The following is a 27,696-nucleotide window of genomic DNA, read 5'->3' as shown; positions in this document are numbered from 1 at the left end:
GTTCATCTAAAGGTAACTTCATTTAACAATGTTGTTGTGTGGTAAACTTGTCCATTGGTAATCTGGCTGAATCTTTTGTCATTTATCGGGTGCTTTTCTCGGTGAAAAGCGACCACTGCAGCCATTTCCATGCAACAGCGTAAAACACGTGAAAGGATGTTTTTTCAGAAGTTATGCCAATCGTACATTCAGACCCACATGCGCCACTTTTGCGGTCTGAATTCATCAAGTGAGGGCGCACTAGCCGGTCCGGTGGTAATAGGGCGGGATTAATAAAGTGCATCCTTGGTTATTGAAATGAAGGATCCATCGTACAAATACGCAACATTCACACAAACCAAATCTGACTTGTTATTTATATTAGCTATTAAATGCCCTGAAAGAGCTTCAGAAACTCAGTGGAAGCTGCCAAAATCATTGCGCTCATTTTTCCGGCCTGTGAGCCTCAGCCTTCTACATCTGATGTACCATGAGAAAATATAACCCAGATAAAAGTGTGTTGAGCACATTACATAATTAACTTAAATTAATCGCCATCATTCGAGATTTATCACTCAAATGCGTCCTCCGTTTTTTTCATCAGCCATGGGTCACGCCCAAGCGCTGCGCAAGACGAGTGCTTAACGGGATTCTTCTACTTACAAAAGATCGACAAGTGTGATTTCGCATGCATCACAATTGTAGGGCACTCTGAACTGCCCAGTTATATTTGTTCTAAGAACTGGCGAAAAAATTAAAAATTTGATATTAATCAAGGAAGCACCTTAAAGTTGACCGTGAATCAAGCGCGTAGATTCCCAGGTTACAAGGGTTACTCTTTGAACATCTAACCGAGAGGCCAGGGATTTATTGAAAAGAAAAAAGTGAAAGTTTATCCCGGGTTGCACAGGTTTTACCACTGACTAATCAGGTAATTTTAGCCGCAGAGTGACGGGCGCCATAATAATATTAAACAATATCTTTCTGCTGACTTCTTAGGTTTGAAAACGAACATTCCAAAGAATCTCAATGTATCCGGCGGGGATTTCTGACAAATTTTGCCTAACCTGAGAAATTCCACTATTTCTATCGGGGATCGTGCCCGAGAGACAGATGTTTCAGGCGTGTCGCAATAGGACTTCAAATTCACTTACAATCTCAAACCAGATGATGGTTGAATCAAAGACGCCCTAAAATCTTTGGAATCGTTTACTACAAGCACGAGAATTCCCACCCGCGAAATTGAAGTATCGCGTGAAATTTGGCTAGACACGGTGGTTTAATGAACACTTCTTTTGGCTTTGCCAATAAACAATTCAGATGCCCAGACGTTAATGCATAACACGAGTTAGGTGATCGTTTTTAAACCCATGATAATGCTGAACGGCGCAAAATAAGCTAATGTGTGCTGTGTGTTGGTTTTGATTAGGCCTTGTTGCGTTTGTATCTAGCGGCCGGAAATCGGCTGTCATTTTTTCCCAAAAATTTAGGATCAAATATAACTAACCTCTGATAACATCGGTACCGAGATGATGGGCTTGTGGGCCACTCATGGAAAACTGATACCGGACAAGAGTTCAAAAACACAACTGGGGTGTTCTGCGGCTAGTCTGGGAATTGCTCATTTATGTCCACACAAAACTCGTAAGCAATTGTGACTCTAAGTCAAGCGGGAGGTAACCATTGTTATTAGAAAATCCAAAGCTACTGGGTTGTGTATCCATAATGTTGTTGGCATAAAATTTAAAACGCTGGTACATTATTGTTCTCGCGAACTGTGGCGGCTCCAGGGATCATTACTTAACGCACAGCGACACCAATCGCAAAGCACAACTGAAACACTCCCCTTTTACTGGTGTCAACTGAATTTAATTTAAATCTTATCGATCATGCCTTTTTATTGCCACGGAAGCGCCTTTCTAGGTGGAGACCTTGATGGAAATTCTATGCACTTCTAAGTACGCAACGTTGTCGTCGTCCAGGTTTCAGGAATAACTCACTACTTACCAGAAAATATGCATTTACATTTAGCTTTAAAACACAACAAGTACACTTTACGAATCGTTGAAACCACGAGCAAAATACTAAATGCGTTTTGTTTATGAGCTGATATTATGTGTATCCCATCGTGGGGCTGTTATTTTTGGTGCGGAATGTTGCAATGAAATCTGAAAAGAATTTTTAGCGTAAATCTAACTCACTGTTTTGTGAACATCTAGAGGTGACTAGGTAGGCAGATCAAAAAATTCTAATCAACATTTTGAGTAAAAGCCAAACTTATGTTGAAGCCACTAGCCAATATGTACCTCATTTCGTGATTAAGTAGCCGAAATCGTGTGTAACCCTTCATAAACTATCCGTGCCGTGTTTCATCAAATATTATATTTCAATGGGATACGGTGAGAGCGCCACACTAAACGATATTCCGTTGTCCGCACAAAGGCAAAGATGTCAGCTTTAAGTACGTTTTCAGCTTTGCCCAAAATTATCGAATCACTGGTCTTTGAAAATAGTTCAGTCGCTACCTCTTAGATAGCTCACTTATATTTTTGCTAATTTGTTAAAGTGCAAGTACATTCGTGTATACAATGATCCACGTTATCCTTGGTGTAAATCTGGGAGGCTTTCATCTTTTTGAAATTGCATGTTTGTCCAACAAATTGCGTCTGAAATTCAAGTGGCACATGTAAATTCCAGAGGATGCCCGCATCTACGACAATACTTACGTCTGGGATTTGATTTGCGTAAACTGTTAATACCTCTAACCGGCTTGTGGTACTGTCAAATAAATCCGACGAAATAAGTTTGGAATAGAGTTACCTATGATTATCCTTTTGTCTACTCCTGTTGCAAGATTTTGTATTTCATTAGCGCCAAGAAAACCTAGGGAGTGATGATGTTCGTAGTGAAATCTACATTTTCACTGCATTATCCAATCATAACCACCGCCTTTCGAGTACTACTTCGTGACTGGTGCACGAATATTTTGGATCTCCGATTTGACGTAATGCTAATACTTTTGTAAGCATCAGTTATTTGTCCCAAGTTCCTTTTCTTTTGATACGGAAACCATGTTCAATAAAGTTCGTCGACCTGTGACTCTAGGAATCCTACTACTAATCAGGCTTCGTGGTCATTGAATTCCGAACCAACAATCCCTGGTGATACAGGAGGGGGCGAATCGCGTGCACTCTAATGTCAGCCTTTGTTTCAAATCACCAACATCAACAGAGTGCCCATTCCAGACAGTGTTTTATAGATCTAAACCGTAACGTCGATTATTTGATGAAAATATGTAACTCCCGCCTCATTTTCAAATCGCCAGATCCCAGCGGGCGTTGCCAACTTTAGAGGTAAATGCCGGTAGGTAAGGTAGCGTAGATGGTCTTTGGTTGTTTGTTGAGTTGCGCAATTGATTGCAAACGCCCCACACTAATCGAGTCGACATTAACCGTGCGTTATTGACAAGTGCACAGGTGCTTATCCGTGAGCACTATTGTTAACTAAAATGGCGACAAAGCGTTTGCAATCAAATTTTCTGCTCAGCGAACGAGCCGAAGACCATCTATGCCATCTAAGCTTCCAACATTTTCCGTACGGAAAACTACGTATTTCTCGCAGTACAACCAAAATGTTCTTGAAAGGTTACACGAGATTAAGCGAGTAGAAGAATTCTAATCAGGTAAATATCGTTAGGGTTGATCAACCGAATTCAGTCTCTATATAGGTTCACTGCATACCAGTGATTGTGCGCAGACAATCAGAATCGAGTTTGACTACAAAATCAATTCTTGGGCGTTTAGTGCTTTCAACGTCTTGAAAGTCCGAAACTTCGGGAAGTAGACTAATCCTCATGAATAATGATTATACCAGAAGCTTCTGAGTGAAAGCCACGAAACTTCATAAATCAACACGAATAAATTATTATTAGATCAGCAAACTAACCACATACAATCATGAAGTGGTTGTATCTCGGTAGAATAATTGTAACAATTGTCTGGACTTTTGAATGAATTTTAGTCACTTCGTTTACCTGGAACATTCTGGATATGCAGGTCATTGGTGCCCCATACGTCTTTGCGGGACTGTCGCTGTGGTTTTCAGTTTCCAAATCTATTTGGTGTCTTTTCGGGGTATCAGCTGGGATAAATGAATAGTAACCTGCAATATATTATTGCGTTGAAATTACTTCTAATAAAATCGGAGTGCAAGCAGATGCTAAAACGCCCTGACACATGATTGTGCAACAATTGATAAACTGAATGTCATTGAAGCTGGTCTAAATAGATGTGCTAGCTTTCGGAAATTATGTAATCAAAGGAAAGGTGAACCCAACCCAACCTGACAGGCTGATTTACAGGTCCTTAGTTCTCGCGATAAACGAAAACTCGTTTATCGTCGCCTCACCAAAGCAAGATAGTGAGGCACTGTCATTTATGGAATAAAACGTTTCGGGAAACCTCAAGGCCATTTGCGTTTCACGTTGGCCGGACTCATTTGAGGCTTTTTAATCTTTGATTTTCAATTACCGAAACACGACATTCAACCCACTGTCAAAGGATTGCTGCACCATCAGATTCATTATTGTTGACAATCTTCGGGAGTAATACTCTAGGAGATTGAATAAAAAATGGGTGCATTGAAAACTTGCACGTGTGGAACTCACCACACGATCTCTACTGAGGGGTAGAGAAGGCCCAGTTAAAACGGATACCGGTATAGGTTTGTTAACAGGCTTTGGATGTAGCCAGCAAAAACGGTATAGTGATGCCAGTCTCGGAATTTCTTACTTAAGTCAAACTAACGATCGTAGGCTACGGTACTTCTGAGACACGGTGGATGTACCGACTGTTCACGAAAAGCCTCACCACTGACCAAACGTTTAACGACAGTGCGTTCATCGTGTAGCGAGCTGTGTCGTGTGAAGTACTCGTTATTCCTCGTACAATCTCACCAAACGGTAACGAGTTGTCCCTCCGTTCTTAGTAATAACACGGAATATGTCAGCTGAAATAAAACTGAACCGCGCTGGCATAAATTTCAACTTTTTCCTATGCCACGGGAAATTAAACACAAAGGCTCTTATCTATTGGACAGGTGTAATATACATCATTTTTTTACCCATAAATTTGCATTCATTTTGATAAAACCAGTAATTAATCACCTTTCATCTTTGTCTTTCCCATTTTGAGATTGCTCTGCAGAATACACAGGGTTCGTTGAGAACATTTTCCTTCACCGGTTCAAATAAATACGCAGGGAATGAAGACGATAAATGCTTTAGATATCTTGGCTTAATATACACTGGAAGTGCGACCAAGGATTCAAAGAACTAAAATCATGGAAGGATTTACCAGAACACGTTATTATTTGGCACAAAACAGATATATTGTATTGAATTTTTGCAGTAATACATGAAAGCACGATTTATACGTTGTTGAAATACATGCAAAATATTAAATTTGTCCCGCTAACGAGCTGAGTTTGTAAGTATGTATCGCGGAGATATTTCTTTCGGTTCTAAACATTTCAGTGAATTCTGGAAGGAAGTTTTTGCATAAATCGTAATCACGGTTTTTAAAAAGAAATCGCGGTGAAAAATTATCGAATTAACCAACTATTAGCAACAAGTTTGGGCGGAAACCTCAATTATGACGCACGGTTTTGCAACTACATACCACACGTGGTTTTTACTTGTCACAAGGTCTCATAAACGTTCATGGATTACCCGACCTCATGTTTCCCATGGATGAGAGTTGGAACATAACGACAAATGAAAGTTAGCTGCTCGGGCACAGACATGAATGTCAGCTGACTTATGTTTAGCCTTTCCCCCAAACTTAGTATATTTTTACTCGGCAAAATGAGTTTGGATACCATCTTCGGAAAGCGACTAAATATGCTCGTCGATTTGCTGAAACATAAGAACTAAAATTATCTAGTTTGACTGTTTGCTCACTGTTGGTTTCTCCAACAAATCATCTGTGAAATTTAGTTGGTTGGCGCAAAATATCTTATGCTTTACTCTACTTGTCACTTGTCGTGTTGGTGGTATTTCGAAACTGTTGATCTCGTAAACTGGCTTCGAAAATTGTCAACTATATTTGAGTAAGTATTTTAATTACGCATATTTACCTATGATTAGCCTAATATCTGTTTAAGTTGCAATAATTTGTGTTCTATTACTTCCAGGAATAAATACAGAAAGTATTGTTTTTTCAAATGAAATGTACCTTGTAAGTGACACAATCATTTATAAGCACTTCTCTTTGAATGTGCCGCTTCAAGTGTGTGTAATGAAATATTTTGGTTATCAACTTTGGCGTAATGCTAACGTTTTGGAGGAGAAACGCCTGTTAAACACGCATAATCTTGAATAATCTCTTAGACGTATGCCACTTTTCTGTATGGGGACCCTCATCTTCTGCACTGGACCACACGTTCATTACAACTAGTCGATTAGCAACTCCAAAATACCTGGTAATGCTTATGTTTTATTTTCATTTGAATTAGAATTCCATATCCGCTCCTCTGGGAAAGCATCAGAGTACAGACCGCTTGCTCATCTGTGCCAGCTCACTGGGAAATCTGAGCAAACCCTTGCATGAAGAGATGCTTAGTAATTTCATCTTTGTTTAATTGATATGTATGCCACCAAAACGTAGACCGTAGAAAGCAGAAATCGTGCTTGAAGCTTAGGCACCGTCATAAAAAATTATCTTCTGTCCAATAGAAGTGTCCCAAAAAGTGCAGCGAATGAATATTTACATCTAAGAATTGGGAACGTAGCCAAATTGGGATCAATCTATAACCATTTTCTCCAAAAATCCACAATGCAGCGCTATTTTCTCAAAAAACTTACAATATTGGACTACATCCCGCGGCAAAATCCTTGCAAATGCTACGGGTTGTCGTGTTGTTTAGGTCAAATTGGCCAAAACACAGAATTTTCAATTTTTTTCACTCAAAGGATTAAGAGAAATTAAAAACGGGTGTAAACGCTCAGTGCTGTTGCCGGCGTCAAGCATACCTGCAGAACCATGCAATTAAAAGCATTGAAGTTATCCAGATCGTTGCCGTTGGCCGGTTTGTGAGACCTGTAGGGACAAAAGTGATATTATTATTATTATTAATTTATTGCTTGTGTGATCGTACATTTTTAATTTACCAAGCAGTTAACCAATGGTTTATTTTGCTTGTCTGAGGAGCATCGCTAACCTGAGGGAATTTAGCAATCTTTTGAAGCTTTCTGATGAATAAATCCGAAAAGGCTATACCATTATGGTTTCGTTGCGGATTGATTGATGACAGTGCTGACCAATGCGAAATACTATGCTGTATGTTGTATTGAAACAACAATAATGAGTACTGTTAGTGAGATCTCTCCGGCGAACTACACTGTAACCGTAGGCAGTTGGACAGAACGTTTTCAGTTGAGATATATCAACGGAAATTCCTTCCATATACGACTTGAGCATTTTGGTTCTGACTATGATACTACAGTTGTTTTATGTGCACGCCAATACGCCATAGTGTATGCTTCCAAATGAACATCTGCCTTGATTTTCGGACATTTCCTCAAATCATCTTCTGGATTTCACGTCCCTGTATTATTTCACAGTTTGTCAGACAGAAAACATTCCTCGATTTTTGGTCGATATTTTGTAGTTCACAGTTATACTCAGCAAAACGCCCTTCACACTTTGGTCCCCGAGGGTAATGTTTATGTGTAAACAAAATCGTTTACAATATCGTTTGGACAAAAATCATGAAGGTGGCGTGCAAATCCCAAACACAATTCTTACCTACTCCACCTGATTCAGAGTCATCCGAAATATCATGAGTTGTTGTGGACGAAAATTGAGGAATAGTAACTATATTTCTTTTAAACTCATAACAAAGCACAGGCTAACGGTTGCTGAAATTGCACTCCAGGTGGATTTGTTGAACAAAATACCGATGTCGTGTTTATCGCACTCTTACAGCAATATCTTCTGTTTATTAACTGACATAAAATCATTTATTCTATATACTGTACTATACTTTTCTAGGTATTGATGCCATGCAATCCTCTGTCTTATGTAGGTCGTTTACTTTACGCCCAAAATAGCCTGGATACCATTCGCAGACTACTACAGATTGCTTCTACAGATTGCTTTGAGGGTGAATCCGATTGTGCTTGATTTGCAACATTCTTTGAGATCCTTTGGAAAACGGGCTCACATATAATAAAACATCCTTCCACTATTGTCTGAAGCATTTATGGTATTATAAGCTTAAGTACACAGAACAGTTCCGCTGTCGAGGCTGATAGAACCATTGTGATTACCTGGCTCATAGCGCAACACGTCGAGCATTTTTCAGATGTAATAACTGATCATGTATACAATTATGCTGCTAAATATAGTGACTTAATGCGGGTAGTAACTAAAACAGCATCAAGTCTAACGCATTCGCCAGATATCTCTTATTTTCCATGATAAATTACTTGCCTCTCATGTAAGTGAGATGTTGCCGAGCACACTTTTTGTCTGCATTCTGAATTAGGCATCCTTGTTTGCGCTAATGTGTCACATAGGCATTCACACCTCTCATGTAACAGAACAGCTAGTCCTACCCACAGAAAATCTGGGCGGTAGCTTCGTCACAATACCGGCCATAGAATTAAAGTATATCTATTCCACAACTTTGCTGAAAGTTATAAAAATATTACTGCACTATTACCAAAATATGATTTTGAAGAATCTTAAATTCACTTTGTAATGGGTTGCATCAAGATCTTACTTTGCGGTTCTATTGAACTACTCGGAATCACTGAACATAAATTTTCGATATATACAGTAAGGCATTGTCATGTAACGTTAAAACTCAATGTTTCGCTTCCAAATCTCCAATTTGTGAACATATATATATAACACACTCATTATAACATGACAGACAGACAGTCAGACGTGGCATCAGCTCGCTTCGGCAACCTTGAGAAACTTTTCGATGAACAAACAACGGACATTGGTTTTCCATTACCATAGGTTTTCAAGTTGACGCGGCAGAAAACAAAAAAATGCTGATGTTTCCTCCCTGTTATTAGTCAGATTGCCTCGGGAAACCTTCCGCTCCATGACCTCTTGATGCAAAGCAATAGATAGCTTGTAATTGGAGATCACGTTAGTTGCGTAGGTTGAGTGTCTGCGCTTCGCCCGGAAATATTCTGCTCGCACACAATAAGAATCATAGGCAATTGTGGTCTGTAATCCTCTGGTTGCAGAAAACGAGTGAAGCCAAGCATAATGTATACTGCTCCATGAAACTTTTGAATGAAGCAGTTGTTATATGCAGGACGGCTCGCCCATGCTCACTAATTAGCATACTGATGCCATTTAAGCGCAGTATTTACAGGGTACACAGGTGCTGCGGAATTTGGTATACTCCGCCTGAGGTACTGTCAGATATTTAGCTTATGTCATATCCGGTTCGCAAAAGAAACCGCTCTCGGAGCAAAGCAAAGAGAGATATGCGAGGAAAACTAAACTCATTGAAATGTTTGAATTTTCATTGCGAGAAAACCGCGCACGCTAATCAGCAAAGGTAAACAACTAAGGGAATCGAGAAGCTCACCATCATTTGACATGGATCCGCTCGAATCTTTGGAGGTTGATGCTGTGGTTGATGATGTAAACGGGGATCGCATTAGCAGCGTAGGTTGTGTCTAGCTTAAGTCTGGAAACACTTTGCTCGCATAAAATAAGAACATGAGAGGTAATATTGACCAGTCACTCTCGGGATGCTGAAAACGAGTGAAGCCAAGCCAAATATATCCTCCACACATGGAACTTTGAATGAAGCAGTTGTTACATGCAACGAATCTCACCATCGGCATTTGACTTGGATGCGCTTGAACCTGTGGTAGTTGGTGCATCTGGAATGAGAACAGCAAGCCGGAAAATATGCTTTAGCTGCTACTTGTCGCAAGCCAACAGTTTAGAAGCACGCATTGGGCACTAAAAAGGGATGCGCTATGGTCCAATTCTGTGATACAGAAGCGACTGCTGTTACATTTATCACCTCGCATGCCGATTGATTAATTTCGCACAATTTCAAACTTTGCACTGCACTGTATTTTCCGTGTCTGGGCTCATTTTGCATTTGTGATTACCGCAGCTTTTCTTCGCTAGAAGGCTGGGACCTCACAGGGATGCTGAGCGTTATTATCTCTCTGATTTTGGGTGTAATCGCCCAAAACATCCTTCCGTTCAATGCATCCGACCTTACCCGATGAATGATGGATACCCTCAAATAAGGCAGAACTTATTTCGAACAGAATCGAAGTAGTAGCAAATTAAAGGGCACGCACATTTCATAGAAAATGGATTTTTTTCGTGGATTACAGCATGAAGCCAGGGATGTGAATAGGGAATTCGCTGTTGGCAGCGGTGACACTATATTGCAGATTTTTTGATCCACCGGTCAACGGAAGAGGGGAGTCGGTTAGGCAACACGCAGAAAGAAAGAAACATAATAATCCACCCCATCTTCCTCCCTATTAGTGTCCTTGACATTCCAACACCAGTTCCACCGTTTCTTTATTACACGATTGCTTCAGGAATCCCGTGAGCATCAGTGAAACGCGGATTATTACCGGTCACAAATAATGGGAACCCAGCATAACATACCAAGTACTGGGTGTAAGAAGGGGTTAGCGCATATATCCGGTGTCCCACACCCGTCACTGAATGTGATGTGGCCTGGTTAAACGGTGTGACACCCGCGGTGCAGAACATTTCAACATTTCGAACATTTCAGAAGGAAAATAATAAATGGATAGTCGCTCAGCTGAAGGGCACTTTTGGTGCCTAACTACCCTGCCAGCCGATGTCTGCATGAAGGCTGGGGTACTATTGGGTTGCCTAGCCTGGGTCGGTGGAGATGCAGATGTCGATTTCGACCCACGAAACCTTTGGACAGTAATTTCTCTCTCAAACCGTTTGAACCATCTCGCCTCCATGGCAGCTGGATGGTCCTGTTTGACGGTCAGCCCACTTTTAAACAACGAAACAACAACATAACGGAGGAGCCTTTGGCGTATTAGCATAGTATACTTTGTATATCGGATACTCTCTGGCTTTATTCTGCGCTTGGAAAGCGTCACTGCTTAAAATTCCCCATTTGTTAGTTGTTTGTATAATAACGTTTTTGACTATGTTAATCTTGACGGAATTCCGTTGTGTCTAGAGATGACATGTGTCCGTTTTGAGGACTAATATGCAAAACTCCCCGAGCGCGCACAAGTGGGCAAAATAATTGCTCCTATTTTCACCCTTAAAATGGTTAAACACAAAGCCTGCCTCTCACATATTTCCTCCTTGAAGTTCTCAATGATGTGCTGTGTGAACGTTCACTGCCTTCGATTTTAAAGTCAGATGTCGAAGTGGATCCTGGACATTCCTCCACAGACCTAGGTTATGCTGAATATAATATTTTAGTCACTATAAACTGAAAACCATTTTAGATAGCCCACGTATCTCTAGTAAACGGTTGGGCATGCGCTTTTCACCTGCAGTAGGTAAGGTGCTCACACCATATTGAGAAAAGTCAAACTCGACCATCATGCTTGAAGGCCAGTCAGATAATGTAGGAGAAGGTTTGTTTAACTTGGTCGTTCCACAGGTTTCGGTGCACAATTTAGAGACTGGTTCACTACTTGAAACGAGAAAGGTAGGTAAAATTTAGCCAAACTTCGGCACCTATAGTGCTGATGTATGTCAGTCAGATCACATCGCAGCGACGCGGCCCACACTGCAGAAACGCAGCTGTTTTGCTTCGTGGACGTCGACAAGTGTCTAAACATTATCATCTGCGCCCTGAGGTTGTCGATCCCGCTTGTGCCACAAACTCGCAATCTACCATCAGGGGCGTTAGAACGATTTCCATTTAGGAACTCCAATGCGGTAAGTTAAGTAGTCAGACCTCGAAGGTTACGCCAGTTGCGATATGCCTTCTGCATGTCAGAATACTATCTGCATCCCAGGGATGCTTTCGCTAAACCCCTTGCTGAGTATAGCAAACGAGAGGCGGAGTGTGTGCGAGAGAGGCGAAGTGTGTGCGACTTGGCAATAAGTATAAAATCGCTAACCAGTAATCATAGTCGGGTCGACGGCTGATATCCCCCGAGATGGCTGCCAGGGGCTTATCACCAAACGGGTAGTAATCCGATTGTATACCGAAGTAAAAATTACGACAGAAGCTGGGTGACGAATAACAACATTGTTTTGCAGTTTTTATCACCTATTTTTAGATAGTAATTGGCTAAACCTATATTTATACGGAGAAACATACCCGTGGGATTTAACGTATTTATTGTCAGTTTAGCTGCAAGAGGTTTTGCATACATTAGGCAATTTTAGCAGGAAATTTAGTCGAAATGTAATCCCAGATATATTTGTTTTTAGTCGAATACACAAGAAATATGCACATAATGACCAAACAATATTTGGATTTTGCTCATTCATGAAATAACGCACGCAACTTAAACTCAGATACAACCTCAGTAGTTCAAACAAACAGGGTGAAGAATCGCCCCTAGGGAATATCTAGAAATTTTCTCGGAAAACGAATGCCCAGTGACTGAGGTTGTAGCCTCTCGTGTGAAAGTAACTGCAGTTGCTAACTAATTTAGGAAGGACGAGCGAGAGCTCTATTTTGAGCAGATTTGCAGCCGGCGGACAAATACCGTGCAGCTTAGCCAGAAAGATTATTGTAAATAATATGACTTGGTTTGGTGCTTAATTATTCATACAAAGTTTGTGAATACATTGACATTTTGTGTTCTAACGTGAAAAGGCTCTACACGAAGTTGCCTCTCTTGCCAATGTTCATTTTGGTCAAGTCAGCAACACCATGAGGCCAATAATAACGAGCCTTGTCATTTACATAGCAACACACATTTCATTCTGGTATTACCGGAAGCTGATCCATAGAAAATCTTGGATATTTGGAATAACGCCGCGCATTTGTACAGTGACATCTGTTATGTGGCGATTATATTTGTGAAATAGGGATGCAGTTGCAGGTCGCGTCACATTTACCAGTTTACGTTTTTACAAAACTGAACCACAGCTTCGAGTGATCACAAAACGCTAAGTCTAGAAGGCGAAATAAGTTGAAATGAACACTGACTGCTTTGCACACTCTTCAGGATTGATTTGGATGTTGCAAGGCTATACTTTGCACTAATTGACTATTCCATTTGTTTCCAATTTATGAAGAATTATATATATGACCACAAAGTAAAAATATAAAAATAAATGAGCCTTAGCATCTTTCGAGAAGATATATTCGAAGTGTGAGCAAATCAGTAAATTTATACTGCCAGGATTTCGCGTTGTCTCTACACTTTGTCTCTACATTGAGGGTTTCAGTCTCCTTTCGACCGATTCCAACCTTAAGAATCGCTTACAATATGTACGAAAAATCATGATTAACCTCGAATTTGGGAATGTTTTGCAAAGCAGAGGGAATTTGTCATCACATCACTGAAACCAAATCTCACTTTTCAGTTCGGCCAATTTTTTCTCCGCGCGCTCTGAAAGTGTTAAAATGGACCAGTTTTTCCAAATGGAGTTAGATAGTTCACAATATTTATCTTGGTACAATACAAGCCAACAGCAACCAACTAAATGGTTATACATTTGATGTTTGTCTACTTATGTGTGACTCCATCAAACTTATTCTAGAATTAAAAATCGTGCAAAGTGTGCATGTTTAATTTCGTGTTCTGAATCGAATTTTGTGTGGAAATCACGCCAATTCAAGTCGCGAATAATAAATTCGTCTATGTACTAGAGATTTTTTTGCCCTGAAATGTGACCTGCGTCCTAGATACGAATACGAAAGGCTGTATATGAAACGCTGACCACATACGAAGCAGGAAAATTAGCAGCATTTTGGAATACGTTAGACGTCCACAAAAGAAAACAGTCTTGAGAATGATTTGTGCAAAAACAGAATTTGTGTGGCCACTTCACTCTATTTTTGACACAGCCATACACGATATCCCGATCCGCTCTTAAGGTCACAGAAACGCACCGTCTTAAATCGCTATGGTTTATTTTGTAATGTGATGTATTTCAGGCCCGTTGATGACGAAGCACACACTCAACCTAACTAATGACCGCATTTGAAGATAAACTCAGCATCCCTGAAGTAATGAAAAACTAAAAGATTACGGTGTTGTAATCCACTTATTATTGTTTTCAAAATAAACTAATAATGACTGTGTAGTAAGGCGGGGAAATTTGTTGCATCAAACGTTTTCCATATTCGTTCTCAATGGGGCTTTGTGCACCACAAACTTTATATTAAACATTCACCAAGTGAATGCTCTTTCCTGGATACCTTACTAAATTCCAGACTTGAGAGGTTCGTGGAACAAATTGCCACAAGAGGTGCTCAGTTTGGTCACTGGTTTGTTCGATGAATTACAGTCAAATCACATCACTCAGCGAACAAGCCAACAACAATCTACGCTACCTGGGCTGCCGACATTGTAATCTAAAGTGGTTATGGTGATAGAATACATAAGGTTGCTGCAAAACGTTTCGCATCGAGTAATAGTACGCACGACACAATTTAGCAATATCGGAGTTGGCGAGAAACGACAAACCAAGAATACCTCTTTCGGAACGCCGAATCTTTTCTCAATAAGGCCGAACCGGTTTGCACGCCCTAAGTGAATTTTTGCGGCAATTATCTTCCGTTGAATAGTGCAGTGCCTGTTGTAGGAGTGCTGACTATGGCATTTTCAACAACTGCATGTGTGTTCATCTTACTGAAATGTAAAGTGCCGTGCATATTATTGCGTTTGAATGAATTTTAAGCCGTGTTTTTTATAATTTAACGTGGTTGCAATGACACATGTTATTTGCCCATGAGGACTGCGCCTGTCGTAGGGAATAATTAAATCAAATAAACTAACGTCGTGCAAAAGCTGCGAAAACTGTTGGCTAGGTTAAGACAAAAGAACAGCTCCAATCGGCGCGCTTGCAGGTTGCCGGTAGTAATGCTTACCTCATTTGTGACATGCTAGGACTTTGCCAGCTTAATTGTGGGCGAAACCTTAAGCCATGTAGCTGGCGTGTCTCTTAACCGCAGGATTTTGTACACCAGATATCCACAAAGGAACCGACTTCAATTTCAAGCGAGAATATTATTTTACGTTTGTCAGTTTCGAATCAGAAGTTTGAAAAAACGTTTATGTGATTTCGAAATTTAGAAAATTAGATACAACTCTGAAAACAAGTCATACTTTTTAAATCTTCCAGATACTTTTCAAATTTATCTGTAAAATATGAAGGAAAATTAGTGTACAATTTAACGTATAATGCAAATTTGAAAAGAATGTACCCGAGTGCTGGCTTCCTCGACGTCCGTTTGTATTCTACAGTCAATTGTTATTTACCCGGAAGATCAATGTGTTCACTTAAGAAAACGGTGACCACTGTGCCTCGTGCTTGGTTGTCAATCATTAGAATGAATTGCTCACTCGGGGCTCATCGGGTATCATTGTGTAACTATAAGATATTGTTCACTGTTTTACTGAGTATTGCATGAATCTAAAGATAAGTTTTGTATGGGGGTTATTCGTTTTCCCTCAAGATCGCACGTCCGTGTTAGGCAGCCAGGTGAGGTAACCGGGGTGACAGGCAGGTTATTTATTCAGATCAAGGTGTGCAACGTTAATTTCTTGGTGATGTATATTGCAAATAACTTAGCGAGTGGGCACCAGTGAACACTAAATAATTCATACCAATATTCACACGGTTTAGCACATTAATCATGGAAACATTGTTGGCACACTTGCACCAGAAAGCTCGACAGCGTTACGAACAAATTAACACAAAAGCTATATGTTCGTTCTACACGGACGCCGGTTGATCCAATAAATAATGCCACATTCAAAAAATACCTCTACTTAGAAGCCCGGCAAAATTATGTAGTGCGGATATGAACCCTAGCTTTTCTTGAACTGAGTTTCCATGATCATTTCGCTAGCGTCCGTTATCCACAAACAGCTCATTTTGTTCACGATTTGACAGTAGAACAGCCAAAACAAAAACGTTTTGTTAAATGTTGCATAAAGAAAAACACGCAAAAGCGTGAGCATGAGGACATGTTTTTTCTATGTACAGTGCGCAGGAAAGCGGTACGTATCCATCAACCATGTTGAGACATATGTAGAGTTTTCCACAAGTTTTGGCAACTGAGAAATTTTGCTTCAGCTTTCACAATTTTTTGCAAGTCGGTTGAGTGCACTCTTGGAATTCCTACCGTGAAAATTCATCATTTTGCTAGTAACAAAAATTTTATACAAGTTAAAAACTTTTTGCTCAAAGAACAACTAATAACAAATACAACAGTAAACCTTACCTTTTGTTTCAAACAATGTCGCGTTCAGTTGCTCTGTAAAATTTGAATTGTCAAATATTGAAAACTATTTTACACGGACGATAACTTTTTAGCAAACCGCATTTAAACCTGATGGATGTGCAAAACATTTGCGTTCTGGTCTTAACCGTGTGTGAGGTTTGCTATGTCAGGTTGTGGCAGAATTAAAGCTGAATCTCTACCGCTTCTTTCGGTTACTATATCCAGCCGATTGCTATCTCGTGCGTGTATGCTGACTTTCACATTTCAATTTATCTATCGCTCCGAGCAAACGTGTATACAACTCGCTATAGAGCTCCTCACAGGACACAATATGGACAGCCATCTCTATTATGCAAATGATTGCAAACTGTGGATATTAGTTATATTAGTTGGTATATTTTCCCGTTGCGACGTGATTTACAAATGATTGTGTTGGAACCAGTGTGGTTGCAACCGCCAGATTAAGAGCTGTTTCATATCTGCGCAGGATTAGGCGACAAGCGTTAGAGTTTCTTTGAATTCAGCGAAAATCGGATTCCGATTCGAAAGCAATTTTGATGCCCTATTTCACAATGTAAGGTGGATGGACCAAGTACAAAAATTCATGTTGACTAGCGTGCTTTGTCAGCCAAGAAAACTCAATTTTGTCGTATTTTAACTATTTTTGCATATGTCAATTTTTTCCGGTAAAGTGAACCTCCTGGATAATTTTATTCCATTGTCCTTGTGATTCTAAAATTATAATAAAGCTACCTAGGGAAAAGATTCAAGCTGGTTAATGTGTCGGTTCAAAACTAATGTGCAAATTTATCATGCTACGTCCATATTTTTAACAAACTTGTTTTGTTTCAGTCTGTTGATAATAGGGTATTGCGCATGCAGCAGAGTATGCTGTGCGTTATCCTCTACTTAGATAGCTCCAGTTAACTGGTAATTGTTAGTTGCTTGTGTAACAGCAACATCACGTGTAGTCAAACGCGGATAAATGCAAGATATCCAATTAAACGCAAATGAATACTTGTGAAAAGTTCGGTATTGAGTCTGTTTACGTTCTCCGGTTTTAGAAAGAACTTGGCGCAATTATAGTAAAAAACTGATGTGGTGGCGAACGAGTCAAAAGAGAAAACATATGTATAGCGCTGTAATGTATCGCGTGTATCAAAACGAAAATCCACGCTTGCCCAATTGGTTCCACTAAATGAAAGTTGCCCTCAGACAAATAGTTTACAAAGGGTGTTTGAATCCTTGAAGCTTACGCTCACCACAAACCAAAACAGATATCTATTTTCCATTGCGTAACCGATCTCTTCGCTTATAACATGTGTTCGGCCTATTATCAGAGTTGAAATGGTTTCTCATTTTCAACCTTCTATAGAGTATCCGCATGTCCTTTGGTTTATTGGCTGTACTATGCTTTGTAGATTGAACATCCACATGACTCCTCTGCNGCATGTCCTTTGGTTTATTGGCTGTACTATGCTTTGTAGATTGAACATCCACATGCACTCCTCTGCACAACGCGGGATGGAGATATTCCAAGAGATCTTCCCCGTCGGGTCAGTCGGGAAATTTGAAAATTTGCAACACGTGGCACGCCAAATACGGCTCCTTCGGGAAGTGCACTTCACGCATCCGGAAACCAACTAGAGTGCCGAAAATTACAGCAAATCGACAAAAAATGAAAGCTCTTGAATGCGCCTGAGAATAACGCCGCTGCATTAATAAAAAATGCCTGCCCTAACATATGAGTGGCCAGGGAATCTATGCAAGTTCGTCTACTCTATGCAGTTAAACGTGTCATATGACATTAATTTGTGCACGGAGATATTCTGTTGTCTGCAACCAGTATGGCTTTGCTGTAATGGATTACATTTTCAAGGGTAACACTCGCAACTAATCAATTGACAAACATCGGACAAATGTCCGATACATGGATTTTTACATTGGCTTCCAGGATAAGGCGGTGAAAGTGGACGTACTTCCTAAGAACGTGTGTGTACCGTCCTTTGCAGCTGCGGATAATTGGAAAATGCCGGATGGTTATTGAAAAACGTACATTCAGAATTGCGTCCTGCACATCGAAACATGATGTATTATTTTTAGTCATTTTATACACAGTGTGCTTGAGAGAGAATTTGCGTTCACGCCTAAGAAGTCTGCATAGATATTTACGAAATACCATCCGTTCCTCTTTCGTGGTGACCAATCAACGCAGGCGTTCGTTTGAGCTACAAAAGATTTTCCACAAGCAATTTGTAGCTGAGTTTTAAACTGCCGAATTATTTTACCTTTTGCTTTTTATATACTTCAATTTTTTTATTATTTGTTTAGACGAATTTGGTTATTTATGTCGTAAATCTTATTACGTTATCACTAACTACATCATTCCGATGCGGAGTAGATATTTTGTGCTCCTTCTAAATTTCATCCAACTCCACCGCTTGCGCACCAAACTTTTGGGCGTGTCACTAGTCTGCAACGCAAATTTCAAAATTGAGTGTTCTCGGAAAAATGGTTGCTACAAAATCTTTAGAGCTAGTTCACGCTCAGTGTGATGCATTCCACTTTGTAACGTTACATATAACAATAATAGTTTGTGCCCATTTACTTGTCCTCATGTGACGTCAAAAGGCAAATATTACGCATAAAAATGGCATTTGGGGCAAATTTCGGAAGATCAGGTAGCAAAATTTCTTGATTCTCAAATGCTTGTGCAATGTCGGTGCATTTTGTACACAAATCGCACCCATGGCAGAATTTGACGTTATGTGGGAAGGCCAGCAAACGCTTGTAGAGAAGTAAAAATGCGTGTCGGGATCTTTAAGCCACTTGAGATTGGACAGGAGCGAAAGTAATGACATATTAATAATATTTTCATATTGAAGCTCGCTATGAGCTTTATATGGATATTTGTATAATAGGCATTCTTGCATCTCTTCTGAATAAACTTCAAACCATAATACACAACCCGTAAATCAAGAGACTGCATTCAAAGAAATTTATATTTTTACCTAAACCGATGCTTATTTCAAACTTTATTCTACAGAAAATTCGTGGCACAAATAACTACTTATTCATTTCAAACTCAAATTATATCACCGCTGACAACAATATTTGTTGCAGGCGTAATGCGCAATCACATGCGTATTTCCCATTATGCTTTACACCCTAAACTAACACTTACTGGCACAGATTGCACTGCCTTATCCATACAATGTAGCTCTCAACCGACCATTTAGACTTCACGCTAACACGCGGGGAGTAGTCAATATTCTCTGCGTCCTTTGGACCAAAGGCGTTTTTCCCTGCACGTACAACTAGGCAACAGCGCTGTTTGGTTTGCTCAACCAGAATAAAAAACGTATTTATTGTGGGTCATTTTGCTTTCAAACAAATGACCGTGTTTGCCTATAAGTGCGATCAACAGTGCATCAACCTGGACAATGTAATTTTATTTTTAAGCAACATCTGTAGAAAAATCTAAGCCATTATTTTGTGAGGAAATCGTGCAATAATATACGAGGAGGCTTTACCTTTTAATTTTTCGTTCAACTCCTCCAAAGCAGCTGCAGATGAAAGAAGAATATAAAGTATAATTTTTGGCATTTACGTGATGGTTCGCATTTTTGACGAATAATCCGGATAATCCGAATAATCCGAATAATCCGAATAACCCTCTAATATGCCAGGGGAGCTATGAATAGATCATGAAACAAATGGCGCTTGTAAACCGGAAAATATTATGAAATCTAACGTCATTTTTTGTATGTCGCAGGGGTATTCTGCCAGCGCACCTATCGCCGATATATTCAAGTTCTAATTGACATTTTGGGGGAATTTGGAGCCATAATTGATGATTTTGGAAACTTTGTCAGAACTGCATGTTAAAACTAAAAAGATGAAAACATGAGTAAGTACAGCTTAGAATAAAATCATCCATATACGTGGACATAAAGTGCGACCACAAAAATGTGGGACTTGTAGCTCCTCCGAACGTGCCACACACTTTTTCTGCTTTCTCCCAAAATAATAAGGTAAATGGAGACTATGAAGTTCTCTTCAACCCGGAGACAAATCTCACACGACCGAAATTTAGTGGAGACGTAAAGTTATTCTCGAGCAAAAGTCCGAAATCCAAAAACAACAGCTTGTGTTTGTTAAGCGCTCCAGCAGCAATTATGGGGAATGGTTCCTTAATAGTTTTGATGGTTGCATTGCAACAGGCTAACTCGGGGGTTATTATGGGTATTTTTCATGGGAACTCTTTGCAATAATTTTTTTGCCGCAGGTAGAAATCAAGCTAATGAAACGGTTCGGTCTAAAAACACAAAAATAGATAGAATTTTTTAATTTGTTCGCGTTTAAGTAAAGCCCATTTGGTTCTGCGCGTGACCATTACGAACATGTGGTCAAGCAGCTAGTGACTGATTTTGACTTGTTTGAAAAAACTTGTTCCAATATTACAGAAAAAAGTATTTGAATCCAGCTCCAAAATTAGCAAATGATATTAGGATAGCCACTAATTACCGAACTTATTTAATGCTCAATCTAATGTTATCTTTTTGATTACAAAAGCAGGAGAATCAATACCTAATCTTTAAAGATGTTCAGCCTCTCGTCGAAGAAGATAATGGGTTGTAAAAATAACTAGTCATGAAACGAAGACTGTGCTATACCTTTTAATTTCGGCCATTGTCCATCCAAGTATGCTGCGTGGATGGGAATACATAGATTCGAATTCAAGTAGAGGTACGCCAAAAGTTACAAAAGCGGGACAATACAAGTGCCGCGTAAGCAAATAACCATCAAAGAACGTAATAAAACCGGACGTTTGATATCCCAAAACGGGACTCAAATTATCCACGTTCGTGTATTGGAGAGTAGGCAAGCTTCAGATTATTCTCAACTCAGATTCCAGATTGGCCTGAATACGCATAGAGCTGACACCTGCGAAGGCTGTTTCAGATCAAGATGAAGTGAACGATTGTTTACAGTTTCAATTCCTATTGGTATATCTGTGATTATATTTTTATTTGTTTCCGACATACATTATGACTACTATTGTTTATTAAGTAAAGCAGACCATACATAACGCGTATAAAATGCATACTTTTGATTTGTTGTAGTTTTTCTAAGAAGAAAACTGATGTTTGCGAAAAAAATGGAGGTCGTTAGATATGAGGTTAGCACAAATTCCGTTGCAAAATTGCGCACTTTTGTAGCAGTACAAGCCTCATTGTGAGGAGAGCATTTTCACTTTGAGTGTTTGCTATGTGTCATAGTTTGTTTGAACTTTTGGTGCAGGGCTGAAACAACATGCATTTGCGCTACAAAGCCTCTGTGCCGTGCTCTGAAATATCAAAACTCACTGGTGTATTTTTTAAAGTATGCGATGTTCATCATAATGAACGCTGTGCTGTTTTGCATTATTTATATCCCTCCGGGAGCCAGTCACCATCATAAAATATTTGTGTCAGGAAATGTAGTGATCCCTCCAAATAATGTATTTGAAGTACCCATTCCGGTTAAAATGCTACTGTTTTCGGATTAAAACCAAAGTCATCACGCCTTTGTTGCGTTTTCTTCGAAAAAAACTCTATGATCATTCTTTTTCATGCATGTTTATTTACACATGCTTTGGAATGTGGCCTGATTTCGCGCAAACATTCAACGTTGATAATCACAAAATTGCACAGTTCAAGATAACTTTCAGCAACAACATATGTACGCGGTTATTACAGTTTTTTGTGCACATATAGGGAGACATCCACACGCTCGCACCCAGTACAAAATGGCCGGATAATGCAAGTTGTCAATATAGCTATGTAGCTTTTGTGCAGGTGTAAAAGGCTGCTTATAAAAAAATACACTTTTTTGGCCGCGAGTACCCTGGTGAGTGTGCATACTTTACCGCACTGCCTAGTGGAAATCACTATCTGGATTAAACACCAGATTAAGGAGGTCCTGCATTAAGTTTCTGAATGTAATAAGAAGGATATTTTCAGTTTCCAGGTGAAAATATCGTTTGCAGTATTTGATATCCATATAAAACGGACAAACTACGATAGGCTTGAAAAACCACTTTATAAATGGAGCCATTCGGAAAAGTTAAATGACGCTTTGAATGAAGGCTATATAATGTAAGTTGTCGAACCTCAGACCTAAGTATGGCATACTAGGTACAACTATCGACTACATTAATCACACATGAAGATGCAGGGAGTTATCACAGAACTAATCCTCGGAAACCTGCATGAACGTGAATGTTTTACTTTTATCAGAATTGCTGCTACACACTAAGTTTCGGGGCCACGGCAATTTGGAATAGTGTACAGTGAAACCTTACGTGCTGCTACTCCTTGAGCTTGTGGCTGGTTTTCTGTAAATGTTTTTGAAGAAAGCATGCATCAAAAAAATAAAGAGTAAAACAACAATGTCATTGAAATGGCAAAATATTTTACATTTGGAGCAAATTTACATATTTCGACTTGACGCTGATATTGAGTTGATGTCCATGAACACTTTTGTGCAAAAACCTCCCCCAAAAAATATTTGACAGCAGTTGCAACTGCTGCTGAATGTGGTGCAAACACCTCGCTCCCCTTTGTTGAGGAAAGTTATCATAGCTTTTGAATATATCACGACTGTATAAACACAATGTGATGAAATTAATTTTATAGTTGATTTTGGGTTGGTGAAAAATGCGGTAGGACTTTTGGTACCTTCAGGAAAATAGATTGGCGCGCAATCACGTCAGAGATGCCCCGAAGAGTGAAGATATAAAACTATGAAATTTACAGAATTCCTACATCATGGGAGTATATTTTCTTCAAAAGATACGTAACGCAAACTGCTTCCAAATCTTTAAATGGTGAATTGCCGCGGGATTTTGTTTTTGTTTCGTACATTTTTTGCAAGTGTAATTAACTTAGAGTTATCACAAAAAAATTGCATTTACGAAATGAATCACAAACATGTGGTCCAAAAGCATAAGCGTACCTTCAAGTGATGATATTTTCTCCGTAATTGTACCTGCAGAAGCCCGACAATAACCAATTAGCAGCTTATCCAATATCATTTCTACTTTGTGAAAAAGATCTGTTGTATTATGAGGAAATATTTTCGAAACAAAATATAGCGCACATTCCAGTTGCCTGTCCATTTTTGAAGATCTTATGCTAACTGTAAATTGGTTCATTCTCAAGGAATTTGAATTGTTCCGGCGTATCAACATAGACAAACAGGTAAACGGTAGTTTTGTAAAAGGTGCAAGGAAACAATCGGAGACCCCACATTGCACATGGCTGTGTCAATAACGCCACCATAATTCTATTTGAAAGGCTCTAGGTGTGCAAACTGTCTACAGGGTTACGGTTATTGTTAACAGACTGCCACAGTAAACAATTCAACAAGGCGGTCTGAACTACACATGGTAGCTCAGGAATAGTGATTTAACCGAAATCTATAAATTGGCCGGTTGACAAATCCGAAAAAGTACAAACGACGAAAAGACACTCACTGATGAGTTTGAACAAATATGTTGATATTTCTTCTGTGGGACATTAATCACACGCAGCAAAAATTGCACTCAGTATTAAAGCCCAACATTGAACGCAAAATATCCCTATTTCAACACAGAAAAACTTAGCATGATATATAATGCTTCAAAAGCCGCCAATGGTGCTTATGATTTTTGGAAATATTCACTCGGATCTGCTTGCTCTCTTAGTTCCTACTGCCTCTTCAGGTATGCATCTAGTGGTTTCAACAGCAAGCAACTACACTACCTTACAATGACCCACTGCAAACTCACCGGTGATTAATACCACGTAACAGCATATCCGTAAAATTAAGGATACACAACGAAGGTGGCTAAATTGCTTTCCAGAAGTATTTGTGGGGTAACCCCCTGTTTATGAGGCAACACACAACGAAGGTGGCTAAATTGCTTTCCAGAAGTATTTGTGGGGTAACCCCCTGTTTATGAGGCAACTTGGCTGGTGACAACACGCAGTTGAGTAGAGGGGTCAGATCTTGACACACTTTGGCTATTAAAATACGACGGAGTTCAATTGTTAAATAAAACAGACTTTTTGTGGCAAGATGTAGCAGCTATTTTCACTGATGTTTGTCAAATAGTTGGGTGTTACCGGACAAATAAGCTTAACTTATGCCTTATGTATTGCCATGTGGCAATAAAATCACGCAGCTGAAATATTTGGGCTCGGTGTTTGAGAAGCAAATTTTTATAAAATGGATATATGCATGTTATATTGCCTAGGGCATACGGTCTTTGCCTAATGCGATCGAAACATTGATGTTTCATAAAGTATTAGCGGCGACGTCTAAAGGTAGTGACATGACAACTATTCACACACTATTGATTAAGAATAAAAGCACGTTTTCAAAACTGCATTCACGTGCACAACAGTGCAATTAGTACCAGCACAGAATTAAATAGAATAGAAATACAAATACAGAATCCAAAAAATGTCCTCCGTGATGTTTCATAACGTAAATAGAGCGTGGACCATTTATTTTGTGTTAGCCGCAAAACTTCACTGCTGTGAATGCTCAAGTGTTTGATGGTACTTCATGAATGCATTTCACATTTTGTTGCAGATGAGATGCTCAAAAACAGCGAACAATCCTCTGTATAATTAGCAGCCAGCGTTGTAAAAATACTAGAACTGCTTTTGCTGTAGAAGCGAACTAATGGTTGCATGTAAACAACATGGGATTGGATTTAGATTTAACTTTTGGTTTATACAAAATGATGTATGTGCCGATATTTATTCGAAATGTGGAATGTGAGCCTCACATAAGGTCAAGCTGGTCGCATGTCCCTTAATTGGCCTATATAATTTTCCAATAGAAGGTTTATTGCTTGTCTATTTGCTCGCCCGACATCTGAGAAGGCACACCGCAAACTACTCATAAACGAATCATTCATTTTTAAACCCGGGAATACCATCATTACTTCCCTGGTCCGATAAGCTTCACTCGACAAAAACGCGGTTCGAGGGCCGAAAATGCATAACGTTCAAATGCGCAAATGCGACAATCTATGATTAAAAGTTCACTCCGTGACGGGTATAAGACTTTTAAAGTCTGGTGCGTGACATGTTTTTGAATGTCCAGTTTGAATGTGATTGTACATCACCACCAAGCTTATGCGATGGTTTCACTAACAATTCCTTCTATTTCTACAAGCTACAATCTACACTGTTCGTCGTATTTAACTGGTTGCTATCCCTCACTGCATCAAGCTACAAATTCTTGTGCCAAAATTATTTTGCGGCGTTTCATAAAACTGCTGTTGAACTGAATATTGCACTAACATGCGCAGGTCATATTCGTTGTCTTAACGTCCATAAAAGTGCCTTTTGTTGCAAACCGTAGCTGTAATAATTTAAACGTCTTTTGATGTGTCTATAAACTATATAACGAATGACCGGAGTCGACAGAGGCCGATCTCTGGAGTATAAATATGGCTTAACTATACAAGTTAAATATGTTCTAACTTTTATAACGTACGAATCAGTGGAAGCGAAATCAGATCTCACCTTTGAGTTGTTGCAATGCATTTCGTAAAAGTTCTTTCAAAAACATAAAAAGCGATGAAATATTATTTCACGTAGGTTTGCAATAGGTTTGAAATAGGCATACATTCATAAGAAATTTACGAAATTTATCTATATTAATCTTTATATATATATGTTATCTATATTAGTTTTATTTCGCTGCACATTCAACTGTCGCGTAGGACAGGTCATTGTGTTTTTCTTAAGCGTTACGATTCTGGTACATCTGAGCATCCACCAACCAGAAATTCCTTGTCAACTTTTGTGTGTTTGACGTAGTCCATTAGGCAACAAAAAAACTCAGGTTTTCCAAAATCATCCGGTTGAGCCAGAACTGATAAATACTTTCTTACATATCATACGGTATTCAAGATGATAATTTCGTCAAAGCAAAATGAGTTTCATTTGTGATGTCAAACGATTTTGCTGGTAAGATGTATGCCCAAATTTGGTGTATTTCGGGAACAGGTATGCACTATTTGTAAAGTGCATCTGACGTGGGAGCATCGGCAAAATTGCAATAACCTCGAATTTTCATGAACACAGCTATAGGCACAAGGGTTTCACATTGCTTTCATTTCGCCTTTTATTTTTCCAGCCAGAATGCTGTCAACCCAGCCCCAGCTTACCACGCTTCCATGGAACCGGCCACATAGCGCCACCATCACAGGCTTTCCGCATGCACACGCTTTCGTTAAGTAGGTCTTAAGTCCTTCAGAACGTCTTAAAAATCATTTGGGATGGAAGATGTTCTAAACTGCTGTGTTAAGTGGTAATGTCTTTAATGGTGTGATGAAACAGGGCAGGACGAGTCCGTAGTTTTCTGTCACTATAGTGTTACTACTATTATTTATTTCAATGACTAACTTATGACACAGAATTAATGTTCAGGCTTATTATATAAGGAGACGGTACCTGATAATTTTGCTTTTGTTCCCTCCTCAGCGCCTGCAGACAAGACAGGAAAACCAAACGCTCGCGAGCATCAAGGGATCAATTTATACGGGTTTCCATCACCTCACATAAGCAAGCTATCTTCTCATAGTTTTATCTTCCACAAAATATCAAAGACAATTATCAGGTAAATTTGTATAAGTAAGAAATAATCAACCTCCCTAAACCAGTGCCTTTACACCCTACATGCTTCTCCGACTGCTTTGGGTATCTTACTGTAAAAGTTTCCAGTGCGTACTCGGTATTCAATGTGCGATTCAGTTACAATTAATAATGAACTTCTATACGTCTTTTCGTCGTTCACTGAAGGGCGACTAAAATAAGTAATATGTGAGCACAATTTAAACACCACCAGTAATGGTGGGCAAAGATAAATTGTGGAACAAATTTGTTGTGCAACAAAACAAATATCACAGTGAAATATTAGGGTGCAAACTCTGAAATTTTAAGAATTTCTATATCTGTTCTACAGCTTTTGGTGACCAGCAAACATTTGTGCTCATAGTTTATTTTAATATGAAGCGCAAAACGAAATGATGATTCATTTATTCATAGCAAATCATTTTACATCAGAGCGTGCATACCTTCCAAATTCCTTTTAATTTCAGTCAGAGCCTCTGTATAAATTGGATAAAACTAAATTAATTGCAACCCATAATCAAAACGCTAAAAAACGTAATGACACATTGGTTACACTTCAAGTGTTACACTTTGTAATGTGTGTAATTGTTGTGACAGTAACACATGAATACGTTTG

The 27,696-nt window shown here is 39.3% G+C and overlaps 2 protein-coding genes across 2 annotated transcripts in view; one reads left to right on the top strand and one right to left on the bottom strand.

Moving 5' to 3' along the window:
* T265_15649 (hypothetical protein) overlaps nt 1-27,064 on the top strand; it is a gene marked incomplete at both ends in the record, with an annotated part of 27,772 nt that extends 708 nt beyond the window's left edge. The window contains 2 exons of the mRNA XM_009178860.1: nt 26,584-26,683; nt 26,931-27,064. Coding sequence (XP_009177124.1) covers nt 26,584-26,683; nt 26,931-27,064 — 234 coding nt within the window. The remainder of the gene's footprint in view (nt 1-26,583; nt 26,684-26,930) is intronic.
* Nucleotides 5,342-27,556, bottom strand: T265_15648 (hypothetical protein; the record flags this gene model as incomplete). The annotated part of the gene is made up of 20 exons (XM_009178859.1): nt 5,342-5,518; nt 6,842-6,880; nt 7,010-7,076; nt 8,764-8,793; nt 9,595-9,636; nt 9,848-9,895; nt 12,313-12,345; nt 13,526-13,558; nt 15,281-15,313; nt 16,402-16,434; nt 18,381-18,413; nt 19,935-19,967; nt 21,078-21,110; nt 21,512-21,544; nt 22,748-22,780; nt 23,401-23,499; nt 23,921-23,953; nt 25,968-26,000; nt 26,901-26,933; nt 27,524-27,556. Coding segments are annotated over 20 exons (762 nt in total), but the record flags the coding sequence as incomplete, so codon positions are not given.
* Between the last annotated feature and the right edge of the window lie 140 nt (nt 27,557-27,696).

This window comes from Opisthorchis viverrini (genome assembly GCF_000715545.1).
Source record: "Opisthorchis viverrini unplaced genomic scaffold scaffold2124, whole genome shotgun sequence".
Lineage (NCBI taxonomy): Eukaryota > Metazoa > Platyhelminthes > Trematoda > Opisthorchiida > Opisthorchiidae > Opisthorchis > Opisthorchis viverrini.
The sequence above is the reverse complement of the archived record's forward strand: the minus strand, read 5'-3'. Positions and strand labels throughout refer to the sequence as shown.